The sequence below is a fragment of the Pogona vitticeps genome, chromosome 4 (assembly GCF_051106095.1).
Source record: "Pogona vitticeps strain Pit_001003342236 chromosome 4, PviZW2.1, whole genome shotgun sequence".
NCBI classification, from domain to species: domain Eukaryota; kingdom Metazoa; phylum Chordata; class Lepidosauria; order Squamata; family Agamidae; genus Pogona; species Pogona vitticeps.
Window position 1 is genome coordinate 70,423,312 of NC_135786.1, and position 19,112 is coordinate 70,442,423.

At 44.1% G+C, this 19,112-nt stretch overlaps 1 protein-coding gene and 1 long non-coding RNA gene across 10 annotated transcripts in view; one reads left to right on the forward strand and one right to left on the reverse strand.

The window, feature by feature from the left end:
* Window positions 1–6,117, reverse strand: part of SSBP3 (single stranded DNA binding protein 3) — a 207,454-nt gene extending 201,337 nt beyond the window's left edge. For 2 of the 8 annotated variants that reach the window (XM_072997657.2, XM_020799628.3), the window contains exons 1-4: window positions 4,966–5,329; window positions 3,906–3,978; window positions 3,588–3,649; window positions 1,189–1,273 (exon numbers count right to left, since the gene is read on the reverse strand). In XM_072997657.2, coding sequence (XP_072853758.1) covers window positions 1,189–1,273; window positions 3,588–3,649; window positions 3,906–3,978; window positions 4,966–5,021 — 276 coding nt within the window. In that variant the 5' untranslated portion in view covers window positions 5,022–5,329. Of the gene's footprint in view, window positions 1–1,188; window positions 1,274–3,587; window positions 3,650–3,905; window positions 3,979–4,965; window positions 5,334–6,028 lie in introns of those variants that run through there. The other 6 variants (XM_078392903.1, XM_078392904.1, XM_072997656.2 and 3 more) reach the window with 6 other exon arrangements.
* On the forward strand, window positions 5,522–18,716 carry LOC140706642 (uncharacterized). Of its 2 annotated transcripts, none has more exons than XR_012086405.2 (2): window positions 5,522–5,659; window positions 14,962–18,716. It is a non-coding gene; the product is annotated as an uncharacterized LOC140706642 (long non-coding RNA). The 2 variants fall into 2 exon arrangements; XR_012086406.2 differs by lacking the exon at window positions 5,522–5,659 and adding an exon at window positions 6,379–12,246.
* The last annotated feature ends 396 nt before the right edge of the window (window positions 18,717–19,112 follow it).

The following is a 19,112-nucleotide window of genomic DNA, read 5'->3' on the forward strand; positions in this document are numbered from 1 at the left end:
GCTCTGTCCATAATTTTGAGCCTCATTTTGCGGTCAGCTCAGGAAAGACCGTACAGTTTGCTTAAACACAGAAAAGCTGTGAAAGTCAAAATCGAACACAAGCGCGTGTACAAGCGATTCATATTAGCAAGTCTTTTACAACACCTTTCCTTTTTTTTTTAAGGACAATAGATCAAAATCTACATGCTCCTGGGAATCAGTACAGTGCCATCATAAGCAAGCTAGAATCTACACATCAGAAGACACGGACAAGTCAAAGTTTACCCAGAGCATGACAGTACAGTTAGCTTGGGGCAATGTCTCCTCTAACAGGATAGGGTTGCTGGAAAAAAAGCTTCTAGTATTATGATCCTTGGGGCTTGCAATTCAATAGTTTTTCTGAAAAGCATTTTGTTCTATGTAAGGAGGGAGACTCCAGACACTGGCTATCAAATAACCCATGATATTTTAGCTCTGGACCCCAAACAACAAGTAGCAAGAAAGTAAGGAAGGAAAGAAAGAAAGAAAATTCTAACCCTCAAACCATCAATTACAAGGACCACCTAAGCTCCTTGAAAATAACTTCCCTCCACTTTGTAGCTCCTCCCATCCTATTAAACATTAAAGAAATCAACCAAGTTTGCACTGCGCTCTTAAGGAACAACCTTTGCATTGACACCGTAAACCCAACCTTTTGGCTTTCTAAGGTTGCAATATGCCGCACACTTACCTGCACATAAGCCCCAGTGAACACAATAGTAATTACATCTATGTACACATGCACAGGATTGTACCACAGAGCAACATTCTAACAAATGTTGGTATATACAGTACATACTTCAGAATTCTTTTAAAATTGTATTCTCCTGCTGGAAAGTATTCCATATTCAAAAACATCCACTTATGTCAGAAAGTTTGCAAATGGGATTTCAGCCTGATAAATATCACCCATAGGTTCTCCCTCACCCGCCTTATCCTGCATGCCACTAGAAAGATGCATGACTATGTAACCAGATCAATACACACCACCTTACAGTATTCAAGGTAAGTCTCTGAACTAGATTCACATAACTTTGATTTACTATTATTCAACCAAATCAGTGTACCAGTGGTGATACCTTCTCTCTCTACTTAGCTACACTCATGCTTTAGTATGACTTAGTAACAACAACTTGAGCATTAAGGAGATTTTTTAAAAGTATTACTCACATAATCATGAAAGGCTTTTGCTTCACTTGAATGTTCACAAGTATCTCGCCTTTCAGGAGCTGCACAGTAAAGGTCCCAAAATACACTATATAACAAGAGGAGAAAAGAAACCAATTACTATTATTTGTATGACACATAAAAAATATGCAGCAGCTTGCTATAATACAAGTCTAGGCAACTCATCCTTAGAAGAAAGGCGGCATATAAATATTTTAAATAAACAATAAACAGATCAGTGACAAGGAGTACTCCTCACTTTTATTCCACTTTGGGTTAAAATATATCACCTTTGTTCCACTCCAGATCTTCCCCAATAATACCTAACTAAAAATAACCAAGATATGTATTTAGTAATGCAGACCTTCAATGGCTGGAATCCTGTGCATGTAGCTATGCCAGATAAGACTGATGACATCATCAGCCTTATATGGTAAAACTTAGAGAACAAGATTTCAGCCATTATAAAAATAGTTTGAGCACAGAAGCAAAATCAGTAGTCAAACTCTGGCATGGCGAAACATTCAGAAGTTATGTCCACCATGTCAGTTTAACCGTACTGATTGTACTTCCATGATAAAACAGCACTGTATGCTTAGACCTCCTGCAACTACTACATGCTCTGTGGTGCTTTAAATCACCCTCTTACTTGAACCCAGTATGTCCAGCTCAAGTTGTTGCACTGCTCCTATTAAGCTTGAACACATCCCATGTCATGTAACAGCTATCTCCTAAAACCAGAATGCAATCCATTAGACCTGTTTTGGTTTGACATTAAATGTCATACTGTCAATACATTGATTCCATCTTCTCTCTTGAACATTCCATGTATACAATAATGGAAGAACCCTTGATTAATAAAAATGCACTACACACTCTGCATAAGAATGGTCATTTATGTAAACGTTGACCTATTGCCATGTGGTTAGAAGTGACCAGTCACCCAGAGATCTGAATCTAAATCCTTGTTCACTTATAAAGTTCACTGGGAGACCTCAAGCCACTTGCTATGGTCCAGCTTGATCTACCTCACAGGTTGTTGTAGGGATAAACGGAAGAGAAAGAGAATTATGAGTTCCTTGGGAAAAGAATGGAGATACCAGGCATTCAAAAAAGGAGCAGTAATGGTGGGGACATACACAAAGTGCTCCTGTGTGACACTGATGAAGTTTTTCCAAGTATGAAAGGCTTCAGGTAGTGATACATTATTTTCTTCCCAACTCAAAGTTCTGGCTTGTAGCAACTGCTTGAAAGAACCCAAGTATGCAAGAGATTGGAAAACAATCCAAGCAGAACTGAGTTGTGGCAACTGACAGAGACTGGCCCTCAAAAACCCTTGTGGCAAACAACAGCTCTGGTAGGCACCAGAAGAAGAGAAGGATTCCTCATTGAACTTTCCTAATCTATATATTCAGAATAATGTACAGTAGTCCCAAGTCTCACTGTGTAAATTGCTGTTCAACCCATAAGTCTAATCAGAAAATTATCTGCCTATCTAAGCAACACAAGTGCATCAATTCTCCCTCATAGCCTAGGCAAGCTCCTTAGGTCCTGAGCCTGCATTTTGCACATCATTTCGAAAATGTCATGTTCAACAAGAACAAACTTATGATGACACACAACAACTGTTCCGCATGAAAGCTGCTGTTATCCAGTTGATCACGTTACCAACCGTACAACTACAACTACTTTACTCATAGTCAACCTGTGCACTACATTATATCAGAAGCACATGTTCACAGAAACAGGATCCCTCACAATACCACTAATAGCAGCCTATCAGCAAGGTTAAGGAAAGTGGTCAACTTTTAAACTATCTAAATGAAACCAGAAAACCATCCAGAAGAAAAATAGTATTATTCCCCAGAAATGCTCCAAACGACAGTGACATTTCTACAAAATATCATTCCCTGACTTAGTCTGTCAAACATTCACAGACTGGAACCTAAAGAGCATACAAAAGGAGGGAGGCACTTCAGATCTATTGTGTGTCTGAAGTATCTTTTTCTCCACACTTTAAAAACAACACCACCTAACCCTGCTGAGACCCTAAGTGCCCTGAATCACCCTCCTTAAGGACTCCCCTGTGTTACTGAACTGGACAGTAAAAAGAGAGCAAAAAGCATCTACTTTGGAGGTCTGAAACATTTCTAAAAACAAAATAAAAAGCCACACAAGTGAGCTCCCAACTTTCATCAATACTTCTTCCTCAAGACTTCACCAACTAAATCCTAACTAGAATGAAAAGGCAAACTTGCACTGCCAACTGTGTCTATTTGGTAACACAAGAGAAACTGACAATCAAGCCCCAACTTTTGCCTGGGACATTTTCCCGCCCACCTTCCAGTCAGTCAGGCACAGAAGTTTCTATTTGGAAGGAGATGAAAAAGCAACACACTTACCACCACCATGAATGTAAAAACCCAGGAGGTTCTCCTAGTGTGATATTTTTTTCCCATCGGATCTGCAAATGGCAAAGCATATGAATAAGGTTAGATTAGACACCAGGAAGAGGCTTCCCTCTCCACTCCTGCCACTTAGTTACCCCACCACACACCTCCCTCTTCCCCAAAAAACCCTCTGTGGTCAACTAGCAATAAATGGCAAAAGGTGATAAAAAATTCAAAATGGAGGCCACCATGGCTGTTTCTGAAAACAAAGGCTATCTGAAACAAGGAGGGGGTGAGGAAAAGGGGTCAAAAGTAAACAAAGTCACTCACCTCTGACAAAAATGTCTGTGCTGATTTCTGTGCTCCTACATGCAGCAAATATTCATATACGTACAAAGCTAACCTGGAAGAAAAAAAAAGGAGAGACTAGAGGAGGAAAAGTGGTAAGACAGAAAGGGAGCAGGAGGCCACCGGGCAGAAACAGGACTTGCTGGAACTGCCCCACTTCCCCGGTAAGCATCCCTTTCACAAGCGAGCCTGAACCCAGGTTAAACGCGGACCAGGGAAGAGATCTCACTTCCTTCCTGCCTCCCAGGGCACAGAGACGAGTCGTCGTCCCCCGCATACCCCCACCCGCCCCGGAGAGAAGTTCACAGGAGCTCGAGGGAGGGAACAACAAAACGCAACTTCTGCAGCCACATCTCTTCTCCCCCCCCCCAACTTTTTTTCGGCAAAAGAAGCCAACACAGCACCGGCCCCCTCCGCGACCCCTGCGCCCAAGCTTTCTGCCAGCAACTCCGAAAAGAGGAGGTCGCGGCGGGGTCTTCCTCGACCATCCGCAACGGGGCAGATTTTGGGGGGGGTGCAAGGTCGATCGCAGACAAGTTGTCCGCCCCCCTTCCCGCCCCCCGCCCCCACCTCCACTCCGCCCCACAAGAACTCTGCTTCTACTCGACCCTCCGGTTTTGTCAAACTTGCAAACTCCCGAAGCGGGAGGGAGGAGGGGGAGAGAGAAGAGGCGGAAGAAGGGTCGCTGTCGCTCCTCGCCTGGACAAAGCCCTTCACCCCGCGCCCAGACGGACAGACACTCCAGACAAAAGGACGCGGCGGCACAAGCCCGCACGCGTTCCTCCATCATGCTTTCCCACCCGCCAGCCTTCGCTTCCCCGCTCCGTTCCTTGAACCAGCAAGCCCCCAAAACCCGCCGGCGGCGGCGGGTCCTCTTCTCTCTCCCCTGCCTTCCTCCTTCTTCGCCCCACTGGATCACAACCTCCCCGCTCGTCCCCCTCCGGATCCCCTCGAGACAATAAAGGGACGAGGCAAACGCCTGCCTGAGGAAACCATGCCCAGCTCTCCGGAGTCCCCCGTCGGCCGCCGCCTCGGCGCTTACTTTTCCCGAGCCTGCCCATCCGAGGGCACCGCCGAGCCTTTGCCTTTGGCGAACATGGTCCGCGGGAGGAAACGGGCGAAACTGAAGCAGCCGCCGCCGCCGCCTGGATTTCTTCGCCGCTCTTCCGTCTCCCAACCTTCGCTCCTTCCCCCAGCTGGAGCTTCCAGCTGGCTCCGCGACCGCTGCACCACTTGGCCCGCTCCTCGCTGTCAAAGCCCCAGCCCCGGCCTTGACCCCATCGCCCTGCTCCGGTCCTCGGCTCTCGCTTCCTTCCCAGCTGCTGCTGCTGCTGCTGCCGCTCCGGCTCCGGCTCTCCCTTCTGCTTCTGCTGCCGCCACCGCGGCTGCCCCGGCTCAACCGAACGTGGCTACACTCGGGATAGAACGCGGCGGGCGTCAACGTTCCACAATGGATACATTCCCTGGCCAATCGGCGGCTGGCGGGGGGGAAGGGCTGCTCCGCCCTTGAAGAGCGCGTTTAAGGTGGCAGCGAGGGAGATGCAGCCGGCTGGTACGGAGCGAAGAGAAGCCTGCGCCGGCGGCTTCCTAAAGGGTCCCCCGGCTGGGAGGAGGAGGCGGCGGCGAAAGCGAAGGCGGGCGGGAGGGGACGAGGAGTTGGGGAGCTCCTCCTCTCTTGTGCTCCTGTCTGCCTAGGGGCTGAGCTGGGACCTTACCCGGCTCCCTCCTCAACCCAGGTACCCTCCCCTAATCCCAGCCCCCCCTCCCGCTCCCTCCCTCCCTCCCGCTGCCTTCCCTCGCCATTCACCTCTCCCCTGTACGCCTCGCTGCTTTCAAGCCGAGCGACGCTCTGCCTTCTCGCCCGTGTGCCATTCTCACGCGGCAGCAGCAGCAGCAGCCGCGCGGCTCCCCTCGCCCAGCCATTCATTCCCCTTATGCCCCCTTTTCTTCCCGTGGCTACCTCCTGCCTGCCTGCCTGCCTGCTTCCTTTCCTTCCTCGGCCCTTCCTTCTAGCCCTGTTCGGGGCCCCTTGATTTCGGGTCCCTCCATCCTCTGCGCCGGCAGCTACCGGGGATCCTCCGCCTTTTCTTCCCCCCCCCCGTTACCTTCCACCTTGGCTTCCCAGGCTGCAGGTGCGATCCTCAAGCCCCTAAACGCCCGAACGCTACCCGCGGCTGGCGTGTGCATTATGTGTGCGGGTTGGTGTTCTGCGAGCGGCTCGGCGGGATCGCCGCATAAAGTGAGCGGGCTCAGCCCCATTCTGCGCGGCTTGCTTCCTCGGAAGTAATCCCCGCTTTGTTCTGAGGGGTTTACTCCCAAGGAAGCGGGCGCGGATAGGGCTGCAGCCCAAGTGTTTCTATGGAAAGGGGGGGGAACCTAATCTCTGGCCGTGAGTATTTGAACACCGAGCCTCCGGGTTGCTATACCTCGGTTTACAGCCCGCGCCTAAGTAGCCTTCATAGGGAATTAATTCGCACTCACTTCCGTGGCCCTGAATTCCAATTAAGAACGAGAAGGAGCGTGCTCTTAAGGCGCCTTCTCCATCTCCGTTCTCCCCCCCCCTCCTCTGCGCGCCTTCCCGCGTCCTCCCTTCCCGGCCGGGCCGCCCAGCTCGCCTCGTCCTCTTCCAGCTATTTTTGCTTCTCCTGCGGGAAGGGGAGGGCCACGTCGCCTCCCGGCCTTGCAAAGCGAGGCTGCCTTTATAGGAAAGGAAACGTGCTTCCCCGCCGTCAGGATCGCGTTAACACGATGCCCGGCTCAAAAGGGAAACCTTCCTCCCCATCCCCCTCCAGTATTATTATTTTTAAGATAAATATGCAATAGAAATTTCAGACTACTGGTGGGCTGGGTAGCAGCGTTTCGGCTTTTACCAATGTAATCATTCAACTGGACCAGAGCAAAGGTGAAATTGACGAGGGGACCGAGGAAAAACTCCTTTTTTATTTCTCTCCACCGACGATTACCTCCTCCCCATTCCTCCCTAAGAACTGACGACCCCTATTTGCGGGTCACTTCTTTCCTTCAGCTTAAAGTTGGGCGAACCACCTCTCGAGAAACTGCGAGGGGGAAGCTGCTCCTTGCTTCCTTCTCCCCTTTCTCGCCACCACCGGGTTTTTTTTTTTCCTGGGGGGTGCCTTTCTCTTTAAATGTGATATAACCCGCTCGCTACTGTCCCTTTAAAAAAGACAAGCTGAAAAAGCTGTGTAAGCGCTGATTGGATGCCTGTTTGGATACATCCTTAGGGGGGACTAGAAACTGTTCGCCTGGGTTGATTTTTTTTTTTAACTGTGCTGTTCCAATAAACAAGTAACGCCCCTCCCTCTTACATGCCTATCACCAAACAATTAAAGGCTAGGTCAGTGTCCTGGGGAAAAAAACAGTGGAAGAAGGCAAACTCAACCCGGAGTTAATATAAACTACAAGCGTGCACACGCCCATTAAAGTTCAGGAATATTGTTCAAAGGTGCCTATTTTTAAAAAGGGGGCGGCAGCGGCAGAGTCTCCTGAATGTAGCAAAGTCCCGTTAGTGATATCATGTACATGTACCTTTAGAAGACGCTGCATTTGGGAAGTAACGTCCGTCCCTTCCTCCCCCCCCCCCTTTCTCAAGAAAACGAAGGTTTTTACTCGCCTTGATTTAATCTGTGCTTTGCGTACCTACTGAGGCTTCTGAGGAAAGGTAGCATTCAAAGGGCTGGAGAGCAGTTCGTCTGCTGTGGAAACTCTGAAGTTTTAAATAAGATTTATTTTTATTTTTATTTTTTACGGTAGGCGCCCTGGAATTCATTTAAGGAAAAGGCACTGGTAGGAGAGGGGAGTTTTCAGCCTTCAAAAAGTCAAACATATGCATATTTAGGGTTTCTGTGAGCAGTTGGTAATTAAACCAGCTGTACAGCTCCTGTTGGCTTCAAACTTACTTAAAGTGGCAGGGCTAGTAGCAGAAAGTCTCCTTTGTTTTCCTTGTATTTGCTAAATTATTATCAGCACTATTTGCATTAGTTTAGGTTGCCTGATGTAGATGGCTAACATTCAGATACACTCTAAAAAGAAATGTAGTTTGCTCAAATTTAGATACAGTACTCAGTAAAATGAATCAGATCAATTCAGCCATATTAAAAACTATCTCTTGTCTTTCTAACTACATTAAAAATCAGTATTTAAAACAGAGCACTTTTATATTTTATTGTCTGGTAAGAGAAGACAGAGGGTAACAGAAATGCGGCCATACGAGTTCTCTTATAGCAGTGAAGAATTCTATGATACCATAAACACAATGCATTTTATTGTGATATAAACTGTTGTGCACACTTGAGCCAGTTTTCTTTATTGTAGGTATGAAATGGACATGAATTGAATGGGGATTGTTTTTTCTTGTGACAATAATTGCGCTGCTTCCTAACGGAGACTTTTTCAGAGAGGACATCAAATATGTTGCTGTATTACATTTGAAACTTAAGTAGGGATAGCTTTATCATTTTTCTTATGTAGATGTAAGATTTTAGTTACTTCTGTAGTTACTGTGGTGCAACCTCATTAAACGGTAGAAAATAAATGTTACATGTTTGAGGCGCTGGCTCATGTTCCAGAGTTAGATGTTAAGATGAAGATGAGCTGGACAGAAGGAGAGTGTGCCTTATGCTCCAGCCCGGACATGTTCAGGGTTGTTCTTGTTTTGTTCTAGGTAACAAAGGACAACTTTTGAAAAGATGGGAAAATAGAGTTGCCTTTTTTAAAAAAAGGCATAACTGTAATGCAACTGACTATTGGGGGGCTTGGGATCATCACTGTAACTAATTACTCTTCAAAGTAACATTCCTATTCCAGAACTCCATTCTTCTGAATGTCCACCAAATTAAAAAACTAGACATGTTCCATAAATGGTGCATTGTAAAAGGTGTGCATCAAAAAATAAGTATTTTAATTTAGAGGTATTAATCTTTTATAAAACTTTGTATATTTTTGCCATTATAATTACGAGTCTTAAAATGTTTGTGTATCAAGAAACACAGTGAGCTCCCAAATCCAATTCCTAATGATTTGTTGCCTATATTGTCTTTCCCAGACCTATCTACAGTTGTCAGGAATTCTGGAATTTTTCATAGGGAAAATATGTGCTCTGCCACTAAGCAGCATCCCTTCTGTGCAATCCTAAATGTTTTTATGCCATTGAGGGTTTTTCCCATGCCAGGTCATTCTGCAGCACAACACAAAGTTAGACAATGGCTTCAGGTGATAAATCTGAGGAGCACAGCACCGCAGGTGGTCTTTCTGAGCTCTTTAGGCATTGCTTTAAGGATCTGTATCACGTAATTTGCCCAGGACCCTAGTCTCAAAAAGTATCACTTTAGATATTTTATACTCGCTCTGTTTTTTCTTTAAACCAGACCTGGAGGACTTTAGGTCTTGGGTGTGGGTGGGTTTGTTTTCCTGACTCTAGGTAAAAAGGTAAAGTTTCCCCTTGACATTTAGCCCAGTCGTGTCCAGCTAGGGTGTGGTGCTCATCCCCATTTCCAAGCCATAGAGCCGGCATTTCTCCATAGAGAGTTTCCGTGGTCACATGGCCAGTGTGACTTAGACACGGAACGCTGTTACCTTCCCACCGTGGTGGTACCTATTTATCTACTCGCATTTGCATGCTTTCAAACTGCTAAGTTGGCAGGAGCTGGGACAAGCGATGGGAGCTCACTCCGTTGCGTGGATTCGATTTTACGACTGTTGATCTTCTGACCTTGCAGCACAGAGGTTTCTGCAGTTTAACCCGCAGCACCACCATGTCCCCTTCTTTTCTGACTCAAACTTGCCCTCAAAAAAACAAAAACAAAAAACAATTGCCCTATGGATCTCTGGTTTTTGTAAAAAAAAAACCATTACTTTTAATTGCTAAATGGTAGAAGGCCCTTGTGGCCTATTTAAAAGCTGGGTCTCCCACGAATTTCAAGAGCAGTGATACACCTTTTTTTGCTGATATTTCTTTGTGAAGGAGGGATCCAGAGGCAGGGACATTTTGGGGGGGGGGGCTACAAAAACAGAATTGTTTCAAATCCACAGTGTCATAATTGCAATAACTGTGTGTTCTGTGCCATCAAGTCGGAACCAACATACAGTATAGTGCCCGTGATAGGGCTTTCAAGGTAAATGAGATATTTAAGGAGTGCTTCTACTAGTCCCACCCCCTGCTCCATGGGTTTCCATAGCCAAGCATGGAACTGAGCCTAGTCCTGCATCCTGGTCTATCCACTACACCACACAGAGTACTTGCATAACTAACCACACCAAAATGGTCCTTAGAGACCATTTTCACTGGAGTGCCTCAGAGAACAGTCTTGCCCCCACAGAAAGGGTGCCATCCTCTCTTAGACTTGATATCTGACTTTTCCCATTAGCTGTGGGGGATGGGGTGGGGGAAGAGAGTGTGGGAAATTGCCTGCAGTAGACTACATCCTGTTTTTCTTGCTCTTGCGGTTTGAGCTGAGTACAGCCCAGCAGAAAAATTAGGAAAAGATGGCATGGCATACACCTGAAATCAGGGAAGCAGTGAATATGCCACAAAACAAAACAGCTTTTGGTTCAGCTGTTAATAAGTATCCAATCCATACATGTGCTTGGACTTGCGCACATTCTGATGTACCTGTATATAACTCATATTTTAATGTTAGTAATAATGTGTCTTAGCAGATTTTCTCCAGTAAAAAAAATCCATATCTCTTTTACATATTAATAAATACATTTATATGAATTGTCACTGGGCATTTATTGGCTTATATGCAGTGGACACCCTTCTGCACCTGAAGGGGCTTGGAGACCTGATTAACTAGCCCATGCCCACATCTTAGGTCTGGAAGACCAAGACTCTGAGTGTTGAGGGGCTTCTTTGGTTGGGGTAGGAGGACACCAAGAATTCATCATCCTCTGTGGCCAGCAGTCTGTAAAGATGTGAAATTTTATAGAGAGTGTTCTAGAACAATTGAGGGGGGTGTAGAAAAAGCAGTCCTGAAAATACACGGTATTTTAAAAATGCAGCTTGAACAGCAATTTACTAAAACTCACTGCAAAACTGTTAGCTAACTTCAGACAAATCTGAAAGCGAGGTCGCTATACAGTAACATTTTTGACAGCTGAATGTTTTTACAAATGATTGCTGCAAACAAGAGGTTGAATTGAAAGTGTGTTTAAATAATTTTGTCATATGTAAAACTTTAACCTGATGGACCCAAGGTGTTCATAGATCCTGTGATTTGCTCTACTTAATTTTTGAACCTGTTGAAGTCCATAGACTCTGTACTTGTTAGTCAAAATAATAAAGCTTACTGTTATGGCCGCAGCTTGCCAGATTCTGATTTACAGGAACTATAAGATCAGAAGTAATAAATCAGATAAATCTGAATAATAAATCTGAAAGAAATTTCTGTCATAAATTTTTGCTTGGTGAATCAAGACCCTATAGTTTCAGGTCTGGCAAAAGAGAATGTTGACAATTGAAAGGAAAGGTAAACATGTGAGAGAAATATAAATATAAGGAGGCAGGAGACACACATCAACACAACTCTGCATCCCATATGGTGCTACACATGGTGGATGTCACCAACACCGATACTAAGGAGCAGCATCCTGTAGCAGCAGCAGATGAGAACACAGATTTTTCTCCAGAGATTCAAACTGGCTTGACTGGATGAGCACTTGGAATAATATGCTTAATGGCTAAAGATTACTTAAAGCTATAACACATTTTACTTTTAAATGATATATTTTAGACTGGTATTCTCTGTTTTCTAGTTGTGGCTTTCTAGGCTACAAGCTGTTGCATTTTTAGAATGTAATTAAAACATTTGTTTTGATATATCATTGTACTTTTTATGCCCTTGTATTTTGGATTGAATTCTGACTTAAGTATTTGCCTGCAACTTAAATCTAGTTTTCATATATTTTATAAGCATTCCTACCTTTCATAGCTATGAGGTATGTTTCCTGAGACCAAGGTAGAGGAAGAACTATGGGCAAGGAAAGCCGCAAAATTTGTCAGTTATAAAATGGAACCCACGCCATTTGGTTGGACCAATCTCCTGAGCAAAGTGAATTTTGTGAGAACAGGTCTGGCTAGGGGGAATACTAATTTCAATCAAAGAGCTTCTTTCTGCCTGAAGCCTGAAGTGTAAAGAGTGGGGTGATGGGGGCTGTGACCCAAGGTGCTGTCATCTAGAGGGCAGAGAAATTTGCCTGTGGAAGGGTGCAAACCCACCCACTGGCATTTGTTGCTGCTGGAAGGATGCAAAGTAGCCCACATGAAGAATGCATCCTGCCTCCAGGCACGAAGAAATGTCGAAAGGTGAGTTCAATATGGTTGTCAGATGTTTACACCCAGCTGTTCCTCTCTCCTCCCTCCTACCATGTATAGTATGCTAATCTCATGTGACCCAAGCTTTAACCAACAGAGCAGCAAAGTCCAATATGCTAAAATTGCAGGGTACAGTTCTATCTGAATCCTATCAAGATAGGAGGCTCCTGTAGATGGACACCTATGCCAGTCATTGAGTGTCTATGGGGCATGTGACTCTAGCTGATGACACTGCATGCCTCTTGCCCAACTGATGGCCCTGAAATATATTCTCCAGGGAGTAGCACCAGGCTGAATCATGTCTAATCAGGGTGCTGGTGCAGAATCTTGTCTTGTACGTAATACACTGCTCATTAACCCATGTGGACATTCAGTTCTTCAAGGCATCTCTGTATATCCTAGCCTGTCTGGCATTTCAACCAAAGCTTCCAAGATTTCATGCTTCTTTGCACAGAGCAGAGAACACAAGCCTATGCTGGCAAGGTAACATCCATCCACACCATATATGATGCCAGTTTTTGACCTACAAACCTTTAAATGTCTGGAAGGAAAACATTCTCCTCCTGTAAGTCGCTATCCAGAATCCTGACCTCCTCGAACAGGACCTACTGCTCTGAGAGGCTAGGGTTGGGAGTGCCTGAGATGGCTTTCTCTGAAGCAGCACCTCAGTTGTGAGGCTCCTTCACTGTTGAGTTTCTGGAGGGTAATCAATACAGTGGGGTCTTGACTTCAGAACTTAATTCGTATTGGAAGGCAGTTCTCAAGTCAAAAAGTCTGTAAATCAAGTCTCCATTGACCTACAGTGCATTGAAAACTGATTAATCCCGCAACAGGCCGTTTTTGTTCCATTTTGGTTTTTTTCTGGTCTGTAAGTCAATTCTCAGGCTGCAAGTCAAACCTAAATTTTGCGGCCAGAGAAGTCTGTAACTCAAAAAGTCTGTAAGTCAAGCCGTCTGTAAGTCAAGGGTCCACTGTACATCACCTGGCTTTTGGCTTTTTACATTAGCTTTTACAGTAACGTTGTTATTCTATTTTTAAAGAGTGGCCAGAATCCTGTTGCATAACTGCAACAGCAAATTTCTTCCAGTGAAGTAGCTGGCCCTTGTGTGTCTTGTCACACAGCAGTCATTCGACTTAGACCATGACAAGAAAACAAAGTTCTAACTTCTTAACTGGTAGCAATTTGCTGCTAATGTTTATGCTATTGAGATTGCACTAATCAACGCACATTATAGGAGTCTGGCTATTGTTTTTATCTGTTTTATGACACATTGCTTTGAGGGCCTAGTGGCTAGAGTCTAGTTGAGACCCATGGCACAGTGGTTAAATTGCAGTACTAGAGTCAAGACTCTGCTCACAACCTGAGTTCAATCCTGACAGCTTCAGGTAGCTGGTGCAAAGTTGACTCAGCCTTCCATCTTTCTGAGGTTAATCAATAGAGTACTTAGCTGACTGGGAGTGGCAATATGTAGCTTGCATAACTAAATTGTAGACTGCCTGGACAGTTAAGTGCTGTAGGCCGGTATATAAGCAGCATACTTTACTTTGGTAAAAAAATGCAATTAACAGATTTTTTTTGAAAGATGAGATGTTAGTCAGGCTGTTGTAGACACCACAGCCTGCCAACTTAGGCTTTCATCGTTACCCACAGTTATTATTACACAGGCACCTTTCTAAGAAGATGACTTCATTGTTTGTAAGAGTTGAACATAACAGGCTGCCTGTGTGCATCAGACTGAAGGTCCATCTAGCCAAGCGTGCCACTGACTTTGATCAGGACTCATTCTCTGGCTGAGCTTCTTGCCAGCTTTGCCCCCTGACATTTTGTGCCGAGACCTGAATCTTGGGCCTTTTCTGTGCAAAACCAGTCTCTGCCACTAGGGTTTCCTGCTAAAGAAGCCTGGATGCTCCGTTGTTGCGCCTGAGAATCAGGAATGATTTGTTCCACAAGTGATGGCTTAAGCCAGCCTCCTCCAACCCAGTTCCTTCCATATGTGTGCTACTACACTACAAATCTCATAACCCTCAGCTAGGGAGATTACAGGAGTTCTAGTTCCACATGTGTAGGGGTGGCAGCATGATGGAGGAGGTTGGTGTACAATGGTTTTGTTTAGGGTACAAAATTTGCAGATGATCTTTTGTAAGAGGTGGCATGGGGGGGTGAAGAACACCACAACCTATGCTGCAGCTGTCAGCTTTGCCCCTAACTGTGTGCAGGAGGAGAGTGCAAAGGTTTTTGTGGCATTAGCACACCTTAAATGCCTTGCCCCCAAATTTCTGAGGCTGGATCCTTTGAAAAGGAAATCTATGTGATATAAGAAGAAGAGAGAGAGAGACAGAGAGAGAGAGAGAGAGAGAGAGAGGTGTCAGATTCTCCTGTGCATATGTTGCTTTACACCACTTTAGGGTATATGGGGCAGTGTACCATCAACTGGAAGAGCCAGGCGCGTTGGCTTGCTGGTCTCTCCAGCCGCAAGAAAAACAGCAAAGGAGCTGTTTGTTGCCCTTCTTGCACTTGGTGAAGAGACAATGCATATGCTGACCATTTTCCCTCCTTGTCCTGGAAATGCCAATCGATAACATGAGCCAGCAAAAAATAAAGAACAGCAGTTGGGGGGGGGGGGGGAGAGAAATAAAGCACACTTCAGTTTTATAGCTCCCTGAAGCATGATTCTTGACCAGGGTGTCTTTGTTTTTCCTTTTCAGAAACCTGCATTTAAAAACAGCAACAACCAAGGAAAGCCTTTTCAGAGCTAAATGGACGATTCCCGTTCTGAATGGAAACTTTGCTGGAGGTACCCTTCCCTTCCCTAGGTTTGCCTTCCTTACAGGTCCTAGGCAGTAGAAGTGATCTTTGCCTTTCCTTCTGCTCTGGGTGCTTCAGGGAGGTCAGAAAAAGAAGCCCTCTGCGGTGACATCAGCCTCCGTCCAGAGGATTAAAGTGATGTGCCAAATCCAGCCTGGTGAGCTCACTGCGAGGAGAACCAAATGGAGAGACACATGATGGGCTGGGAAGGAGCCAGCCTCTCCTTTCAACATAAACAGCTTCCCAAAGTGGAAAGAGAAACAAGATGACCCGGCCGAAAGACAGGAATGTATGCTCGGGACAGTGATATTTACAGGCCTGACTCCAGCTTTCTACAAATTATCCTAATTAAATATGGCTAACTATGATGGGCATTTTCCAAGCAGATCTGAAACCTGATCTTGCCATGCCTCGTTCTGTTTAAAATCCTTTTAAAGCTTTGCTGATGACGGACTCCTTCTTCACAATGAGATGCAAGGGCTGGGATAACAAGGAACCAGCTTTCTGGGCTCTTGCAACACATGGGTTCTGTTTCCTCCTCAGCCATGAAATACTGGGCAGAGCCTCAGTTTTAGCCCTGTAAAACAGAGATAAAAGCTTTAAAATATTCTAAGGGGTGCTGTAAAATAAACATGCAAACATGCAAGGGGGTGACACATTAAGGTTGTAATATGCACATTTACTTAAGGGTGAGCCCTACTGAACTCAGTGGAACACACTCCTGAATAGAAACACATAAGATTATACTATAAAATACCACTGTGTTTACAAGCAAAACTGTCAGCTATATAAATTGAGTTGCAGTGCATGGAACTCCATAGGATTTTTTTTTCTTAGTAAACAAACACAGAGAGGGTCAAGCTGTTGGAACATCTGTCAGTGCTGTTGTCGCATTTTGCATTTGTAATACATAATGTTTTGAAGTGCTGTAATGTTCAGTGATAGCAGGTACCTATTATATTCTGTAGAAGAGGAAGCACAATTTTTGATGGCGCTATATTGTGGAATACAGATATTTTAGATGTATATTAATGCAATAATTTTTATTTATTTATTTATTTATTTTTTATTTTTATTGGACTTGTTTATAACTTGTTTTCAAGACTAATTTTGACCATGGGCAGGATGATATTTTATGGACCAAATTTCCCAAAGCAAATTATACATGTTATCACCAATAGGTACATGGGCTTTTCTAGTGACCAAACCATAATTTATGAAACATTAAGGTGAACAATGAGAACTTGGCTTTTATTAAAATGAGTAATGCTGCATCAGTCTTGCTGACTGATGATTAAGAAACATATGGATAGGGTAATCAGGTTAAAAAAAACCATTTTGACAATGTTTTCCTAACCCCTCCCTCATTAGTAGCCAAGAGATAAATGGATAGGCCACTTTATGAAAAAAAGAGGAATAAAACAATACAACAGGCAAAACATAATGAAGTGAGCAGTGTTACTCCACAAGATTCATATATGGCCTATACATGATGCAAATGAGATACTGAACACTACAGAGGCAGAACAGAATAGCCTTCTCCATCCTGGATCCATCCAGATGTGTTGGGCTACAGAGCCCATAATAACCGGCTGAGTTGTAATCCAAAAGATTGGAGGGCTCCAGTTGAGAAAGGCTAGAATCACCAACATCACAGACAGATTTTTTTTCCATTTTAAAAGTTCCCTGGAAACAGAAAGGCTGCACAGCTAGACTAGGATAGAAGGTTTTTTTTTTTACGAGCTTAATGTGCAATACAGAGCTAAAGTTTAATAATAATAAAAAAACTGACACAAATATTGTGATTTTGAAGTATCTTAACTTTCATATTTCTGTTCATATTCAAGAATAGGGGGGGAAATATGCATGTCCACTCTTTTAAAACCCTAAGAACCGGACACCTCATTTCAGAAGCCCTAATCCATCTGAAATTTGGTAGGTAATGACTCGGGCCTCCCAATTATGCTACCTGCGTATAGAACTCCCTTCTTGAAATGGTTTGCCAAATATCTTTATTATTTTTCAGTACCAGGTTTAAAACTTTCTCTTTTTTTAGCTGTCCAGGTGTTTTATTTATTATTTACTTTTTTGTTGTGTTAAAACGCATCTTTCCTCTGGGAAGTTCAAAGCCAGTTTTACCATGATAGTAACATTTTGAGGTAGACTAATCTGAAAACAAGTGACAGGCCCAAGATCACCCAGTAAGCTTCAGGGCCAAACAAGCATTTGAACCCAAGTCTCTCCAGTCATAATCCACCATAATTACTAGAGCACACTGGACATCAATTTATGCTGCTTTTTTGCTCTGCTAATTCGTTTTTAACATTTATTTATTTTATGCTGGATGTCAACATGTTCCTGCCGTAGTGCCCTGTTGTTTTATAGGCATAAATCTAATTGCTTATCCCAAATGAAGTTGTTCCATTGAATCAATTCCTGAATTATAAATCAACTCTTACATAAATCCCATTGATTCAGTGGGTCTGCTTTAACTAGAACAAGCTATTGGATTTAGGCTGTAGCATTATATATATCAGTAAATTAAATAAAATGACATCTACCAAAATTATATTGTATAATTTGTATGAATGAAAAAAAATGAAGAGGAAAGTAAGTTAAAAGACTTGGATCTATTGTGAAGGCAATTGGAGGAACCTCAGTTCTGCTCATCACCATGTTAGGTTTTCAACTAGTTCTCCAGAGGGCAAACTTTGTAAAACCTGTACTGTACTACCTTTTCTTTTCGTTCTCCTTGCCATTCTGACATTCATTTCTATGGAAACAGGAGCATAAGCAGTAACTGAGAGGCAGCTACTGAAACTAACAAAAACTCCTGATCACAGCCATTGGCTTTTGGTTACCGTTTCCATGAGAACAGATGTTTGGACATCATAAGGAAAAGAAGTCTCAAATATAGCCTTTGTCACCATACATACATATCTTGTTGCTCATGTATAAATCTCTCTATCTAACAATCTTGTTGCTCAGTTGGCATCTGTAGAGTTGTGGGGGTCTTTGGTTTCTTCATAAGGAAAATATTTCACTCAGTTATCTGGTTGTGGTAAAAGAGGTAGTTCGTTCAAACTTGCATGTGAGTGGAAGCAGGAGGGGAACAACACGGTTGCTTCCAAGCCTTGTGCGTTACCTTAATTAATACTTTAATGTCGCCAACAACTTTATGAGAAGTATAGGACCACCCCCCCCTGCCATCAGGCCAAGGAATAGTTAGCTGAGTTCAGTACAGGGCCGAGTGATTAGCCTGACAATCATGCTAAACACTAGGATATTTTTTTTGCTTTAAAATTGAAATCAAGTTCTGCAAGGCTGCCTGAAACCAGGGAAGGCCTTGGTTTGTCCAATTTAGTTTTATGAGTTCCAAGCAGAGTTTTTTTCTTCTTGCATGCTACCTAACCAAATCCTTTGGATCAGAGACAGTAGGGAATGAACTTGGGGTGTTTTCAGCAGAATCCTGGCTGGCCTAGAGGACTTCGGGAAGGAGGAAGCTGCACCAAATCCAAGCCATTCCCAGCCTAGAGTTGCTGAGATTTAGTACTACACTCACTCTGGCTTAAATTTGTGCTAAGACTGTGTTTGTGTTCTGAGCTTGATAAAGTTTGGATCTGCCATATCTTAACTTCTCCCTTCCCCCTGCCCCTTTCTCCAGCTCTTTACCTGCTCTTCTGCTGGCAGGACTTACCCAGCAGATCAGTTCTGCTGGCAGATCTCTGAGACCAGTTCTCAGCACAAAAGCATTACTGTTAGCAGAACTGGAGTATCCCCTGGCAGAAGAGGCCTGTGTTTAACCCTAACTCCCACTGCCAGCATATCTGAGTTTAGGATCACACTGCCTCTCTGCAAAGCAGGTGTTGCAACACTGAGCCATCCTTTCTCTCACCACCCCCTCCAATGTCACATACTCATTCCCTGCAGCATTAATGTATGTCACTAAGGGTTAGCCAAAATATTCCAAGGAAACAAGACTGTTTCTGGGTGGATAACTTGTTTTTAGGTGCAACTTCTCTAAGCGTAATTTAAAAATGTCAATGGGGAA